Source organism: Podarcis pityusensis (genome assembly GCF_964106645.2).
Source record: "Podarcis pityusensis genome assembly, chromosome: 14".
NCBI lineage: Eukaryota > Metazoa > Chordata > Lepidosauria > Squamata > Lacertidae > Podarcis > Podarcis pityusensis.
In genome coordinates, this window is record NC_138039.1 from 47,252,018 (window position 1) to 47,268,614 (window position 16,597).

General features: G+C 50.0%; 1 protein-coding gene across 1 annotated transcript in view; it reads left to right on the forward strand.

The window, feature by feature from the left end:
- UNC13C (unc-13 homolog C) overlaps positions 1-16,597 on the forward strand; it is a 138,725-nt gene that overhangs the window by 89,496 nt on the left and 32,632 nt on the right. The window contains exons 15-18 of the mRNA XM_080980617.1: positions 155-244; positions 900-1,028; positions 4,650-4,783; positions 6,654-6,739. Of these exons, the coding sequence (XP_080836743.1) occupies positions 155-244; positions 900-1,028; positions 4,650-4,783; positions 6,654-6,739 (439 nt within the window). The remainder of the gene's footprint in view (positions 1-154; positions 245-899; positions 1,029-4,649; positions 4,784-6,653; positions 6,740-16,597) is intronic.

The following is a 16,597-nucleotide window of genomic DNA, read 5'->3' on the forward strand; positions in this document are numbered from 1 at the left end:
TCCACCATTTCTCATCCTGCTGGCTCCATGCCTGCTTGCTGCCAGAGCGGGGTGTTGACTCCAGGGACACCCGGAGCCTGGCTCTGTTGACTTGCTGGCTGTCAAAACCCCGACGGTTTTGTTCTCTACATTTTCTGTTCTGTTTGCGTGCCAGGATAATTTCCCTGCCACCAGCCCTGAGAGGCTTCAAGACCTGAAATCAACCGTGGATCTGCTAACAAGCATTACATTTTTCCGCATGAAGGTAATTCCAGCTCTTGTTCTAGACATTTATTTACCATAATGTGCTCCTCGAGACCACCAGGATCAATCTCTCAGTGCTTTGCGGTGGCAGCTGGGGGGGGGGGTTTCCCTCGGGGAGGGGGGGTTGCTTGATGACTTCAAAATCCTCCACAGAATCTCCCAACTGTGAATCAGGCCAGGGGAGGGGGAGGGAGTGACTCAAAAGAGCTGGTTTGAATGTTTCCCACATATAGTAAAATGACGAAATTTAGTATGAGTAAGATGCTGTTTTCTCGTTTGACCAGAAATCATAAACTGTAAAACAGGGGGACATAGATATTTAGAATGTTCTCACTCCCTAAGGTTCCTCTGAGTCCACCGTCTTGCCCCCCAAAAAACCACTCTGGGCCTTGTGCAGGGAGGGGGCTGCCTCTAAACCCCCTCTCTTCTAATGAAAACAAATTCCCCTGGTGTGCCCCCCCCCATTCACCTTGGAAATTGACAAATAGCATCCTTAAGTTATCATTGCTGAGAGATTCTGGGGTTTTGAGGTTCAAAATACTGCCTGCACACCTGGTAAGAGTTGGCCCAGTAATTTGGCAGGAGCCAGCTCTGCAGACTTTGAAGCCAGCTGCTGCTTGTACTCTGGCCCATGGATTCTGTGTGATGCTCCTCAGGTCCTGGAACTGCAGAGTCCGCCCCGAGCCAGTGCGGTTGTGAAGGACTGCGTCCGAGCCTGCTTGGATTCCACGTACAAATACATTTTTGACAACTGCTACGAGCTTTACTCTCAGCTAATGGACCAGGTAAGCTTTGGATCCCTTTGCAGCCCCTGCAATCATCTGGCATTGCTGGAAAGCCCTGTTAGCAGAGCTCTCCTCTCACTCCTGCCCAGCCCTGCTATGAAGGCCCTTTCCAGAGGGTGGCAAGCAAGGGCATTAGCCAGGGTCCCAAGTCCAGCACTGGGCCCATGGCCGCCCAGGCAGTCACTGGGCTCCTAAAATATAGCAAAAGAGGCCCCAAGCAGGCATGTCTAAGGAGGGAGATCATCCTTTGAGCTGCACCACAAATTATTTACACCCTGCCAATAATCTGGCTGGGTTTGGTCTTGCCCACTTGCACCATGATGTACAGATCGCTGGAGCCAATTTTATCCTTGACCTGCAAGCCCTGAGCACAAACCACTGCAAGAGAGGAGGGGGAGAGAGAGAGAGAGAGAGAGAGAGAGAGAGAGGTGGAGGATGCAAGCTGATAAAACCAAGCCTGGACAATGGCATTAATAATAATAATAATTTTATTATTTATACCTTGCCCTTCTGGCTGGGTTTCCCCAGCCACTCTGGGCAGCTTACAGCACATATAAAAACATAGTCAAACATCAAACGTTAAAAGCTTCCCAATACAGGGCTATCTTCATATGTCTTCTAAAAGTTATGTAGTTCTTAATCTCCTTGACACCTGATGGGAGGGCATTCCACAGGAAGGGCACCACTGCTGAGAAGGCCCTCTGCCTGATTCCCTGCAACCTCACAGTGAGGGAACCACCAGAAGCTGAAGCTGGACCTCAGTGTCTGGGCTGAACCATAGGGGTGGAGAGACTCCTTCAGGTATACAGGGCTAAGGCCGTTTAGGGCTTTAAAGGTCAGCACCAACACTTTGAATTGTGCTCAGAAACGTACTGGGGGAAAGGGAACCTCATCCACCTAATTTCTCAAGGTTCCTAGGGATGCCTGGAGATGGGCCTCCTCAATGCCATAGCTTAATGAAGGAACTCGCTCTCTACGGAGCAGGAATGAGGGGTGGTTCTGTAGATGTTTGGGTCCCAGATGATGGGCAGTAGCACCAAGTAGGCTTCCTGTGAGCCAGTATGGGTGGCTGCTGGGATTTGCTGCTGACTACCAGCCTTTCAGATTGATACCTACTGCTGATATCATGGAACTGGGAATGCCGCAGGGTTGAACCATAATCCTCTCCCTCCCATATGCCGGTGGCCTCTGAAATGAAAGGGTCTTGGGGCGTGATGAACCACAATAGACTCTGCACAATAGGAATACCAGTCCTTTAGTGGAGGACCCTCACCTCCATGCCCTGTTTGTGGGGGCATCCCACCCTCCCGCTGCTCCAGTCAGACCCCGAGGCTGGTGAAGCTGCCTCTCTCTCACTCTCACTGCTGGTTCCAGCAAGCTACGATCTGCCTCATCCCAACCTGGCTTGCAATGAAATCACTGCAATAAAAGTGGAGATTGGCCATATTCCTTCCTCTCACCCTTCTAAAAGGAGGGATAATAGAGGGCAATAAAGAGACAGGCAGCCAAATTGCCAACAACCAAGATGTGATCAATTAAATGAGCATTGTAACAGTAAAAGTGTCCCTTGCCTTTATGGAAGAAGAAATCGTGAAGGTTGCTCTTTGGCTGAGGTCTGCAATTGGAATCCTTTTTTTAATGGCCTCGCCCAGGGATTGGCTTGTCTCTCACTTAACCAGTAAAAGAAGCCAGCGCTTGTTCCTTCCTTCCTTCCTGGCAACAGTTACCTCTTGACAAGCACAATGCATGTGGTTCAGTTACCTCTTGGATGAACCTGAAGGGGCCTGGTGCTCAGAACTGTCATTACAACTGGCTGCTTCTGACGCATAGCAAGAATTCAGGCATTGATGCAAAACAATGATAGCCCTTATCACCTATGAGTTGCCTCTGCCTGCCTTTATAGCCATCATTTTTCTCCCAGCTAATCTCTGAATGACATTCGGACACATTCCACAGTCACCTTCGCCATCAACTCGTGTTTACAAGGATCCAAGCAGCTCAGGCTGCGTGGCTCTTTGCGGATGTTAAAACAAAGGCAATATTTTGGAGGCTGACCCTTGTTTGGCAAGTAGCTTGCTTTGAGCAGTGCTTTTCATGTGTAACTTTGGGTACATCTGGAGCAATTAAAATCAGCATTACTCATGAGTAAGATGCAAACAAGGCCCATGTGTGTGAAATAAGGGAAGTGTGTGGCCTGCTAAAGTTCCCCAAGAGCAAAGGTAGCAGCGGTGGCGGCAGCAACAGCAGCAGCAGCAACAACAACAAACAATAACAACATTGGGAGGTCTTTCAGCAGCACCAGAAATCCTGGCAGAACGTTCCTTCTGAGAACCATCAGGGCAGCATGAAAGGGTCTGTATCCAGAGACTCCACAGGGTCCCAGGGCTTCCCCATCTCTTTTCAGCTGACTTGCCCTTCAGTTTTCTTTTGCTGGTTTTAACATTTGTTACTTGCCATAAGTGCTGAGTAGCTGCAACCTTTTCCAGACAAAGAAGCTGGATTCCAAGCAGCTGGAAGAGGTCTGGAGAGCAGCAGCACTGGGTTTCAGATGAACACCCTGCTTTCCTTTTTCCAGGGAACACCCAAAATGGCTCACAGTATAAAGGAAAACGATCAATGCAACTGTATTGAAATAACAGCCCATGTGATTGCGCTCTCAGTAGTTCATCCGCTTTTCATGAGGCACCCCTGAAGTGATTTACAATATAATAACGCATATGAAACAATAGCATATAAATTGCATTTCCATAACAACTTTTTTAATTTACTTAAAAATTTATTTTTTGTAAAAACGGTTTAAAACAACAGCACAGAGATAAAATCACAGGATGGATTATTGAGTCTGGAATTGCCTCCTTTGCTCCCCTGCTTTTTCCAGGGATGTTGTTATTGCGCAGGCCTCCTGTCCTTTTCTTGATCTGATTTGTGGTGTTTTCCTTTTTTGTTCTGCTGTCAAAGGCAGCCTTCAAAGACATCTATCACTTTAATCAAAAGCATCTTCTTGCCTGGCCCAGTCCATTTTAATGCTTCCTGTTCAGTGTGGCTGAGGCCTTGGCGATTAATAGCCCCTTAATGGCAGTGCTGGTTCTCAGGGGAAACCAGTAACTAAAACCCACCATCACTGCCTGGAGGAGGCAGCAGTGGCCCAGCTGTGCCATAAGCTCCTGCCCTCAGCAGTTGCCTGGCTGAACAGCTCCTTGCACCTCCAGCAGAGCTGCAGCCATCACTGGGATCAGCTTTGACTTCCAACCAGCTGCTTGGCTTGCACTTGCATCTTCTAAGGGAGAGCTGTGCCTAGAGAGAGGGATGTCTGAGGAGTTGCTCTGCAGAGCATAATTGGGAGAGGCACTGCTCAGACCAACCATTGGCACCGCAGGCGGTCAGGGTGGGTGTGCGTGTGGCCAAGGAGGGCAGTGCAGTGCTCAGCCTGGGATCTCATGCCTTCCCAGAGGAGGCCTTTGTTGAGCAGATGCAAAGAGGCAGGCACTTCCAGCAATCCTGGGAAAGCCTGTTTTGCAGGGCTTTTCTGCATCCTGCTTTTAGCAAAAGGGGTGGGGGGGGGGGACAGTGTTAATAGAAAAATAGAATGGACTCTTTCTCCTTTCCTTTTCCCGGTAACAGGGTAAAAAGCAAGATATTCCTCGGGAGGAACAGGGTCCAACTACTCAGAATCTGGATTTTTGGACGCAGCTCATTACCCTCATGGTTACCATCATTGATGAAGACAAGATGGCCTACACTCCTGTCTTGAACCAGTAAGAAGGCGGGGGGGGGGGATAGACAGACATTTCACAAGGCCTGCTGTGAGGTCACCCGTAGAACACTGCTAGGAATAATCAGCGGAAGAAAAGTTGTCTTTCCGCTGTAGCATTTTTGGCTCCTTTTTGGGAGCCAGTGTGGTGTAGTGGTTAAGAGCGGTGGACTCGTAATCTGGTGAACCGGGTTTGCTTCCCCGCTCCTCCACCTGCAGCTGCTGGGTGACCTTGGGCCAGTCACACTTCTTTGAAGTCTCTCAGCCCCACTCACCTCACAGAGTGCTTGTTGTGGGGGAGGAAGGGAAAGGAGATTGTTAGCCGCTTTGAGACTCCTGAAGGGGAGTGAAAGGCAGGATATCAAGTCCAAACTCTTCTTTTTAAATGTTTTGTTCACATCTGTAGACCTTAGGATGCTTGAGTTTCTGTGCCAGAGACCCTACTTTGCTGTTTGCTTCCCCCATCCAAAAAAACACCACCCCACTACAAATGGTCATTAAGGAAGGAAAGTAGTGCTACTAGGTCAGTAGACCAGCCACAGGAACTGTGGTTGCAGGTAGGCAGCCCACAGCCCAGGAGTGGCCACTGTGTGGAGTAGCCACAGCAGCCACCATTGTTAAAGTCAGGTGGCCCCAGATCAAGAGCTAGCCTGATACCACCTGCTGACAAAACCACCCTCCCTTATGCTGATTTCCTTTCGGGAGTCAGTGCGAGGGCAGCCCTGCCCTGGCTGGGGATCTTCCCCACCTTTGCACTCCCCAGTCCCTGGGAATTAAGGTAAACAAATAAAGAGGATATTTTTAAAATGCCAAATTTGCACAGCACTCCTGAAAGCAAAATAATCCGGAAAAGCTTATCTAGCAGTGAGCTATGGAAAACGCATTAAGAGCTCATTCTTGCCCACCCCATGGAGCTGGCATTGCCCTGACAAGACTTGCAAAATCAGGAGCTGAGCATCTTTGGGCAACGCTGAGGGGCTGCTGATGAGCTAGGCCTGACCCCAGCACCCTGCTGAAGCTCACTCAGGACCCTTTCCTAACAGTTCTGGTTGCCAGAATTGAGCTTCCTTCTGGCTTAAAACCGTTCCTGCTTTCCTTGGGGGGCACCAGCCCCACCAGCACCACTGCTGCCCCTCCAGCTTCTCCCTGAGCTCTATTTAAATAGGAGCCCGCCCCAGAAGAGGACATGCTTCTCCATGCAACTTCCAAATGAATACTGTACGGACTGTTGCCTGCCCACAGTTCCAACAGTTCCAGTCCTGCCATCCCAGTCCAGTGAGCCTTTATGGGCCCAGAGGTTCAGAGGAACATTGTAGAGCCTCCCTCCATCTCATCCATGGAAGGGATCGTTCTGTGCACACAAAGTGAAAGTGGACAGGTCCTCTTACTTCACTTCTTACTTTCGTTATGTGTTTGTGGGGTGGGGGAACTGCCACTCCTTTAATCAATGTATATGATGGGAAGGCGGCCCTCTCAGTTGTTAAATTTTCCCCACGTACAGGGCTGGTTTGCCCAGAGGAATGACCCCTCCCCATGGATGTAGCCAGAATTTTTGTTGGGGGGGGGGCAAGCCTTTTTTTATTGGGGGCAGGCCTCTTGTTGGGGGGGCAGAACCTCAGTTAGGTATGTATTTTTAATTTTATAGATTTAGGGGAAGCAGCTGCCTCTCCCTGCCCTCCCCACTCCCATGACCCTTTCCCATGTACAGTGATTGCCATGGGGAAATCTGAGGGACAGTGCAAGCCGGAGGGGGCACCACTATGTTCCAACCCCTTCCCTTTGAGGGGTGTCTAGGGCTGAAGGGTGCCACCATGGTTCATGCCACCCTTGCCAGCAGGAGAACTGATGACGCCCCTCCGGTTGGTTTCTTCCAGGTTCCCTCAAGAGCTGAACATGGGCAAAGTCAGTTCAGAGATCATGTGGACCCTTTTTGCGCAGGACATGAAATACGCCTTGGAAGGTAGGGGGTGCAGATGCTCCCTAGCAGAGCAGGGGGCTGTTTCTATGTGGAGCAGCAGGTGGGATCGCGGGGGTTTGGGTGTTCGCAGGATGGAATGACCCAGCAAAGAAAATGGTGCATTTAGTATTAACCAGTGTGGAGAGCTGGCCGGTCAAAACATCTTCATCCCCAGAAGCATTTGCCAGTGTAATAAAAGTGGTGAGTCTTTAGAGTTCTCCACAAAGGAGCAATGCAAGAGTTGAAAAAATTCTTCCTGGAGCATCATGGGTGTTTGACGAAATAAGTTTTTAGCTGTTCACACTACACTTGGCCACATGAATTGGATTTATGCACAGCTGAGAGGATGATTCCTTCCATCATTGTCCTCTACTTTGAGAAGCTGGCCTTGCATCCCTTTCCTGTGGCATTTCCAGGATTTGAACCATGGCAGCATCAGGAAGCCAGGGTGGAGGTCTCATGACCCTGATGGGATGGGGAGCTGCTGCTGCTGCCACCTGTGCCACACACACACCCCCCACTGGCCTGTTGGTGCCAAAAACATGGGGTGTCCTGTGTGGCCCCACATCCTAGGACAGTCTTGGCCACTGGCACGTGAGCCTTGCCACACTCCAGAGGTAAAGGCAAATGAGTAAATGGAAGAGGCTTGGTTGCCATGGTCACCCAGAAGGCCGGAAATCATAACTAGGGTTTGTGTGTGTGGACTGGCAACAACCCTTTGCCTTCCATCTGCCCAAAGCAAGATCACTGGGACACAGACTTCCCTTGGCCCACCACAGAGCGTGTTCTGAACCTCTTTTCCCTCCTGCCTGCTGTTAATCTTCGAGCAGAGAGCCTGGCAGGGATCCCTATGGGTTAACTAAGCAACCACCGAGGACTGCATGGCTGGCTTTTCCCCTGAAATGCTCGACTGAGTGAGCGTCAACATGAGGCAGCGACCCCCTCCCAGCTGCTGCACATGGAAATGCACACAGGGGATAACGAAAGGAGGACGTGGGCAGGATGGCAGAGGCAGTGGCAGAACCATGGCAGGAGGGTGGCTGGGGGCATCCAGACCAGAAATGACCACCTCTACGCATCTGGCTTTGTTGAGAAATCAACTCACTTTACATTCAGAGCAGCAGAAAATGGCTTCCCACTGAGCTGTTCAGCAGCAATATTTTCCTGGAGCTTGAGAGCTACCTTGATAAAAGCTACTTTTAAAGAGACAAGACTAAGAGCTTGGCTACAGGGCTGCAAAATGCAACAGCGTTAACCCAAGGGTGTGTGACTGCTTGGGTTTTCAATTAAGAAAATGTGGCTTGAGTGACCAAGTTGCTTTTTGGATCACAATTTCCATGCACTGCAGCCGGCAGAATTGTAGGGTGCTGGAGCTGATGGGAATTATAGTCTAAAACATTGGGGGGGGCATAGGTGCCAACTCCCTGGGTGCCCAAGCACTAACAAAATTCCCCATGAAGGAGCCGGGCACCCACAAATTTCCGTGCCAGGGCCATGCACGCTGCATGGCACCCACGGACTCGGGTCCAAGTTGGCACTCCTGATTGGGTGGCGGGTTGGCTTAGAATTAACCGAAATGCTCAGCATCTCTGCTAAGAATGCAAATTCTCTTTCCAGTGTCAGTGGCTAGAAAGCCCTGTCCTGCTCCATCCTCCCACTGCTGTGGCTTCTTGGCCCACTGACCCCCCTCCCACCCCCTCCCCAACCCAATGAAACCCCTGCTTCCCCTCCCTCACTTCCTGCTGTCGAGTGTCCTGGTATCACCACACAGGAGTGGCCAGCATCAGGCAAGGGGGCATGAACTTGACCAGGGCTTCCCAAAAGTCAGTCCCCCAAGAGGGTAGGGTTCTCTTTGAAACCTCCTGAGACATATAAGCCAAGGCACCCAGTGCTGCTTCACAGCATTGTTAATCCTAGTTCTAATACTACTTGCTGAATGAAACTGTCTGAGGGCAAATGAAATTCTAATGTGGAATAAAGGAAGGCATTGCACCTACAGTATAAAAAAAGCAAGACTGGGATGGATGGGAAACATGCCTGGGAGAGGGCAGGGGAGCTGCCCTCCTGTATTTCTGCTCCATCCACTCTAGTAGACATGAATTGTCCGAGAGGAGCCATGTGTCCTCAGAAAGGCCCCACTCAGGGATGCCATTGCTTTCTAACCTATTTTCTCCAACGTTGTGGGTTGTGCCACATTGTTATCTCCTGCTCTTAGCGGCGTAAGACCTTAATGCTGCTTTAGTCCAGAGAGCTGCTGATGTTCTGCCTGGCAACAGATGTTGCCCCAACAACACGATGCTTCCATGGCCACCTGACTTCACGAGGCTGGATCTGGGGATTAGGAGGAGGAAGGTTGCCGTCCTGGGGCTGCCTTGCTGCTGCTGCAGCCTCCTTAAGCAAGGGAGAGGGCATGTCTCTTTACAAAGTCAAGCCAGCTGGGCTTCCTGTGCATTTCAAACTGTGGAAGGGGGGGGCGATAAGGTAAGCTTAGCATTGCTTCACTGTTGCTGGACAAAAGCCCTTCAGCCTGCAGCTTGTGGCCCCGATGCCTGAATGCTATACTGAATCAAAGAATGCCCTCCCCGAACATAATTTGCCTTCCAGAGAGAAGGCAGCCTTAGAACCCTTCCCCTCCTGTGCTAGTTTGAATCGGCAAACTAGCATGTTTTTACATGGGGGAGCATTCAAACATAGATTCCACCAGCAGCAACAGAGATTTCAATGAAGGCTGTTGAGCAGAAGCAGAAGCTTGCAAAAAAAAGAGAGAGAGAGAAAGAAGTGCCCCCAGACTGTTGTGGTGAGGTCTCTGCCCCCAGCCCCCAGCCCAGAGCCCTTCCCCGCTCCCTGCCCACTTTTGAAGAATGCTCTGGACCCAGCCACAGCCAGCCTTGCGCCCCTGTCTCTCCTGCTTCGAAGACTGTCCTAAAGAGCCCAAGGAGCCCAGGCAATCCTTCTCCTCTCTCTGTCCCAACCAGCTGGCCACTGCTGGTGACAAGAAGAGGCTGAGCCGGCCGGAACACCCCGTCCACCAATGCACTTGGGCAGCTCCTGTGGCTTTGTCACCAGAGATGACCACATGTTGAGTCCTGGCTGGTGGAGGCTCCCAAAGGCCAGGCCAGGCCAGGCACTTGAGCTGGGAAGCTCTGCGCCCTTTGCCATCCTCTTCCCCTTCATACAGATGCCTTGTGATTTTAAGCAAAGATATAAAATTTGGCAGCTTGTCACAATTGGTCTCTGGCCTTTGCTGCCATGCCCTGAGGGGACTGTTTCCAACAAAGCCTTTTGGAGCCTGGTGCAGGCAAGGCCGAGGCCCAACCCCACCAGAATACAAACTGCTGATCAGGGGTCAGCAAACCTTTTCAGCAGGGGGCCGGTCCACTGTCCCTCAGACCTTGTGGGGGGCCAGATTATATGGGCGGGGGGAATGAACGAATTCCTATGCCCCACAAATAACCCAGAGATGCATTTTAAATAAAAGCACACATTCTACTCATGTAAAAACACGCTGATTCCCGGACCGTCCACGGGCCGGATTTAGAAGGCGATTGGGCCGCATCCGGCCCTTGGGCCTTAGTTTGCCTACCCAAGTCCTAGATGAAGAGTAAGAAGAGAAACGTGGACATGCATCGCAGGCGCAAAAGCGGCCTCCACTGTGCCACTGATTGCGGCCTGAATGAGCCCTGCTTTGAGGCCTTGCGGCTTTGGGCATCGCCTCATTCTCTGTGCAGCCAGAGACAGTACCAGTGTCCGACAAACCGGCAGCCATTCCACTTTGCAAGGCTCAGGGAAGAAGGAAGGAGCCTTTGCAGGCCGGCTGCTTTGCATGGGTTTTGGCCATGGGTGAACTCCTTCACGGGTGTCTGGGTGATGGTCGCCTGCCTCCTTCTGCGCTCCAGAGTTGCACCATGAAGCGTCAGCGCTGGCAGGGAACAGCTGATCTGCATCTGTGCCGTTTGTCTCTGCCTGTCGAGGCAGACAGGGAGTCATCATGATGATGAAGTGGGTCTCGTGTTCGCCTCACAGCCAAGCCTGTTGCTAGAAGCCTGAGAGATGCTGCGTCCCTTGAGGAACATGTGCAAAAACATCCTGCTGGCAGTCATCAGGGCGAGAGCCTGAAAAATAATACAGGAAAGTAGAGTTTCTTCCTCTGTGCAGCATTACCAAATGAAGAGGGGCCAAGAAACACCCACTCGGCTGCCCTGAGATGGTTGTGGCAGTTTGTCTGGATGTGGCATCTGAGATGGGTGCTTATCTCATCTGAGCCCAGGATGTGTCAGTGGATGGGAGCTAGTAAGTTCCACCCCAATCTGCCGTTAGCCCTGGAGAATTCAGAGCAGCCCTCCCCGCATTACAGACCAGAACTGGGGGAAGGGAAGACATCCGAGAGACGCCATTTAAATACAAAATCTCTGAAGCAATAGGTACGGGGGGATTTTGGTATTATGGCACCCTGAGCAAAGACAAAATTTGGCATCTCCTATATTTCCTATTTTCACAATAATTCCTTTTTATACTGTTGCTTTTTAATGGATCTTCTCAGTAAGTTCCTATGTAAATATAAGTGTTGTTGTTGTTGTTGTTGTTGTTGTTTTGCACCCCCTTGGCTTGAAGCTCTGTGTGTGGGAACTACCCTAACTCTGGTGCTGCAATAGCAACCAGCAGAAAATATTTCATTTTAGATACTTCCCTTTAAATCCCATCAGAATTGGAACTATTTTATTTGCTAGTAATTGAAGCACATGCCTGATTATTATTTTATTTTTATTTTTATTTGTTTATATCCGACCTTTCCTCCAAACAGCTCAAGGTGACATACATGGCTTTTTCCCTCCCCATTAAGTGAGGATTTGAATCCTGGTCTCTCAGGTCCTCATCAACACTGTTAACCACTACACAACACTGGCTTAGTCAGGGCTCTCCAGAATGAAGATCTGTGGTATTTCCATTATATTTCTAAGTGGAAGCGGGTAGTCTTGTTTACACACATTTTCTGATATCCTTCCCAAAATGACAGATTGTTTTTTTTTATTTTGGAACAAAAAAATGCCTCCTCTTTGAAGGAGGAAAACAGGCATAAATAAATAACGTTGGCACCGGAGAAGGGCAGAGGGAGTCTTGCCAGTCACCTTGAGAGTTTGGATGCAGATGGATTATGTCCTTGCGCTTTTCTTCCAGAAGACTTGAAGGCTTCTTTGGAACTTGGTTGTCATGGAGACCTTCCAAGCCATTTGATGGAGGGACAATCCATTTGGCACTTGCCATGTTGTTGCTGGAAGCAGAGGGGGGGGGAAACACTCCTTGCTGGCCAATTTCACACCTAGATAGGGGGCATCTTGCTGGGTGCCATCCATTCACAGTGAGGGGGTGTTGCAAATTATTCTGGAATGGGGGGGGGCAGGGAGAGCTTTTTAAGCCAAAGGACCACATTCCCTCTTGGTCAACCTTCCAGAGGCCTCATGCCAGTGGGGAACTGGGACGGAGACAAACGCTGGTTAGGCCAAACACCGACTAGGCAGAGCAATGAATGTGACTCAAAACTTTGTACTGTAGGCTACATCCTGTCCGCACAAAAGTTCTGGGGTTTCTGTACACACACACACACACACACACACACACACACACTTCCAAGCAAGCAAGAGGCATGATCCTTGCTCACAGACGCATTCCAGACCAGCAAAATTACCCCAGGAGGTGAGTTAGTGATGGGTGTGGCCTGGAGATAAGGGGTGTAGCCTAAGGAGAGCTTTGGGGGCCAAATACTCTCAAAGAGAAGATAGAAGAGAGCATTCATGGGGCGGGGGCCTGAGGTTCCCCCTTCCCTGAACTTGAATTGCTCATTTGTGCCCCTGCGTTGTTCATAAGGGGCAGTGGAAGGAGCTCAGGTCTCCTGCCCTGATCAAGAGAAGCTTGAGGAGGATCCAACTGTGTGGCAGCCCCAGCCGGGAGAACTACAACAGGCTCAAACTTGGGAAGCTCTTTCACCAGGGAGTCCCCAGTGGCTCTCTTGATCAGCAGGCTCCTCTCTCACGGGTGTGTCCTGCACAACCTCAAAATTGCCACTGCCTGCTTTTTCTTAGGCCGGATGGTGTTCAAAGCCTCTTTCAGGCAGGGGGTGGGTCAAGGCATACCTGGGAGGCTGCAGAACATTCACTTCCAGTGCTGGGACCATTTAGAGAGTGGCTGCCAGCAGAACCTGCTCATAGAATTGTAGAGATGAAGGCACCTCTGGGGTCATCTAGTCTAACCCCCTGAAATTCAGGAATCTTTTACCCAATGTGACTCTCATGCTCCACTGACTGAGCTGTCCCAGGTCTTCCTTGGGCCGCAGCCACCAAACAGCACTCAGGCCTCATCCTGTCCTGTGGCTGTTAAACCTAAGTGGTAAGAAGGGAACAGCTGGGAGGGAGAACGAAAGAGTCCTTTGAGCATAAACAAGGACCTCCTCCGCAAGCGAAGCCACTGCTGGAGCTGTGCCCACCTATCTTGGCCAGGGTGCTTTTGAACAAGGCTGGTATGTTTAATTGGCTGTAGTTGGCATCAATATTTTGTTCTGGCAGAGCAATGCAGTTTTGCATAATGTGAACGCTGCAGAGGAGATAGACTTACCCATGCGCCTGGCTCCAAAGGTTTTGCAGGATGTGCATCCTGTGCCTTCTGTCAGGGTCTTGAGTTTGGCTCAGGAAAGGGGCCTCCCAATTGGCCCCCCTCCCTGAGGCCATAAAAGAGACCAAGGCCAGCCCTGGAGGGTTGTTGTCGCCTGTTGCACCACTTGTGAGTGCAAGAGCAGCTGAGGAGGCGGTAATAGTTGCCCTCAAGCGAGCATCCCATTATGGGCCACTGTGGGAGAACTGGAGGCTGTATGAGCTCAATGTTAGAATTCCTGCTCCGTGATTGCAGTCATGAGATTGTTGTCTTTCACATGACGGTATATGTTTTGACTCCACAAAGTGGGAAGTGACGGAGACAGGATGTTTGTTTTACTGTGTTCTGTTGAATTGGGACTATTGTCCTTTGTTCTTTCTCTCTTTGCTGTCTGATGCTAGAGAGAGAGGGAGCCATGTTGCAGTGCTCCGTGTGTGTTGATATGTAAATAAAATAGATTAGCCAAAATGCTGAGTTGCTAAGTTCTGTTACGCAAACTGTGAACACTCTGCGGATCCCTAAGTGTGCCAATGTCTGTTGGCATCGGTCGCTATGATGTTTGGGCAGAAGAAAGCTTTCAAAGCTCCTGAACGAACGACCAGGAGGGAGAGAACATGCCAGTCGGGCATGTGTCTCTGCCAGGGTCCTACTCAAGAGTAGGACAAGCTCCTGACACTCCCCCCCCCCCCCCGATCCAGCAAGGCTCTCCTCTTGCTCTTCCATTCATTTACTGCATTTAACCATATTAGCAGTGATGGAAGGTGGTTCAACTGTTGCAATACAATTAACAACAACACCCCACTGATCTGGCTGGGTTGCCCCAGCCACTCTGGTCGGGCTTCCAACACATATAAAAACATACAAAAATATCAAATATTAAAAACTTCCCGATACTTCCCGATAAATAAATATCCTGCAGTTTATTTTTATTGTCAGCTATGCCGCCATTTACCTGGACAGAAATTGGACCAGCCATTCCTAGCTATGTACCTTGGTAGGAAAATGGATTTCGCTCGTAAATAAGTTTGCAATGCAAGAACTTCACCCAGATCTTTCCCCAAGGAAAAATGTGGGTGGCTGTTGACTTGGAACTGTATGTGCCGTGTTTCTCCTGAAGCAATTGTTAACAAAGTTTGCCACTCTTAATTAGAACTTCAGCCTGCAGGTCTGAAAAGGACAAAATTGCTGGAGAAAAAAAGTCGATCCAAAAGGACAGAGCTGTTTTGGAAGTGAGAAATTGAACCGCCTGGACATCTGTCTTCATCAAGCAGAGCTTTTGGCATCTCACTACCTGAATTGAAAAAGCTTCTCTGGAAATGAGCAATAGAAGCATTGTACACACACACCAAATGAAATGCACCTTCTGGAGGAAAACCAACACATTAGCAACCACACCACAGACCTTATTTACATACGGATTGAATTAGGGGCACAGAGCCTTTATCATCATTTGCAAGGTGACACCTTTTGAAAGTGATCTGAGTTCTAGTGGGCCCCATCCAAAGAGCTGCGCAGCACCACCCACCCATTCCTTCTTTCCTGGAAGCAGCCTTGATGGAGGGGCTTAGAGGCAGGACCTGAGCACAGGAGGTGCGTGCATTGATGGGATCAAGCTGAACAGAGCCTCTTCAGATGCACCAGCAAGCACATAGGCTGACTCAAAGGTCACTCTTGCCACTGCCCCGCCCACTGGCCCAGGGAAAAACAAATCTTGCATGGCAAGTCTCTTATCAGCAGGCAAGTGGGGCCACTCAGAGCTGAGTCGGCATTTTGCTTGCAGGGTATGGTTTGGTTTCTAGACCCTTCCCCAGAGTCCAAGGGGCTCAAGACCAAGAGCACGGGGCTTATCCACACTTCTGCTTGTCCCATGCCTAGAAAGCTCGAGTCCAAACTATTTTCTGCTTGACGCATGCTTTCTTGGTACGGGTCCGAGGGGTTTACCCCTTGTCCCATTGCTTTCCCAGGGAAACCCCACTCTTCAGCTCTAAACTGGAACCAACAGCAAACCATGGCAAACCCAAATTGCTGCTTGCTCTGATCGAATGCTAAAGAGCAGTTCTCCCTGGGGGAAAACAGTGTGGCAAGAGGAATAAGCCAACTGTCATGGATGCTTTAGTTGAGATTCCTGCATTGCAGGGGGTTGGACTAGACCCCCAGGGTATCTTCCAACTCTAGAGTTCTATGAGTCTTAATCCACAGCACAGTAAAGCAGGCCCATTGCAGCCAGCTCAGATCTTGCAGCTCTTATGAGAAAGATTCAGCCTGAGGCTTTGGTGGGTCTCCAGGGTGGACTCAGGGAGTCCCGAAGAAGGCCTCTCTTGGTGACCTTGTGGCACACGCCAGACACTCACAGGTTTCTCTCCACTCTCCTGAGCTTAAGCAGGCTGCCCGTCAGAGAGGGAGACCTCTTGACGGCTGCCTCGGCCCCCTGGCCTTGACTTGGCTCACTTACTTGAGTCCTCTCTGGCTGTTGGGAATATAGGAAGCTGCCTTATCCCGAGTCAGGCAATTGGTTCTTCTAGCTCAGTATGGCCTACACTGGCTGGCAGCAGTGGCTCTCCAGACCCTCCCTCTCTCATCCTTGCCTATAGATGCCATTGAGGATTGAACCTGAGGAATTTTGCACACAAGGTATATCTGCCTTCAGCCCATCTCTGCAGTGGGTCTGCTTTTTCCATGAGGTCCAACACTCTGTGACTCTCTTTCCTTAACTGTTTCAGTCCTGTGACTCACTTGTGGGTTTTGTACCACCTTACATCAGGGGTAGGCAACCTAAGGCCCATGGGCCGGATGCTGCCCAATCCCCTTCTCAATCCGGCCCACAGACAGTCCGGGAATCAGCGTGTTTTTACATGAGTGGAATGTGTCCTTTTATTTAAAATGCATCTCTGGGTTATTTGTGGGGCCTGCCTGGTGTTTTTACATGAGTAGAATCTGCTGTTATTTAAAATGCATCTCTGGGTTATTTGTCAAGATATAGTCCGGCCCACCACATGGTCTGAGGGACGGTGGACCAGCCCATGGCTGGAAAAGGTTGCTGACCCCTGGCTTGGATCAATGAGCACAAAGCAATTCTGAAACCTAAGCAGATCTCAGATGTTAAAAGGCCATTAAGATTTATTTTGCTGGGTCTAAAATGTGCACGGGGACTCTGTAATTTTATTTACAGCTGGAACTTTATTAAATATGTTATTTTTATTTTTCTGTGTTCCATTACAG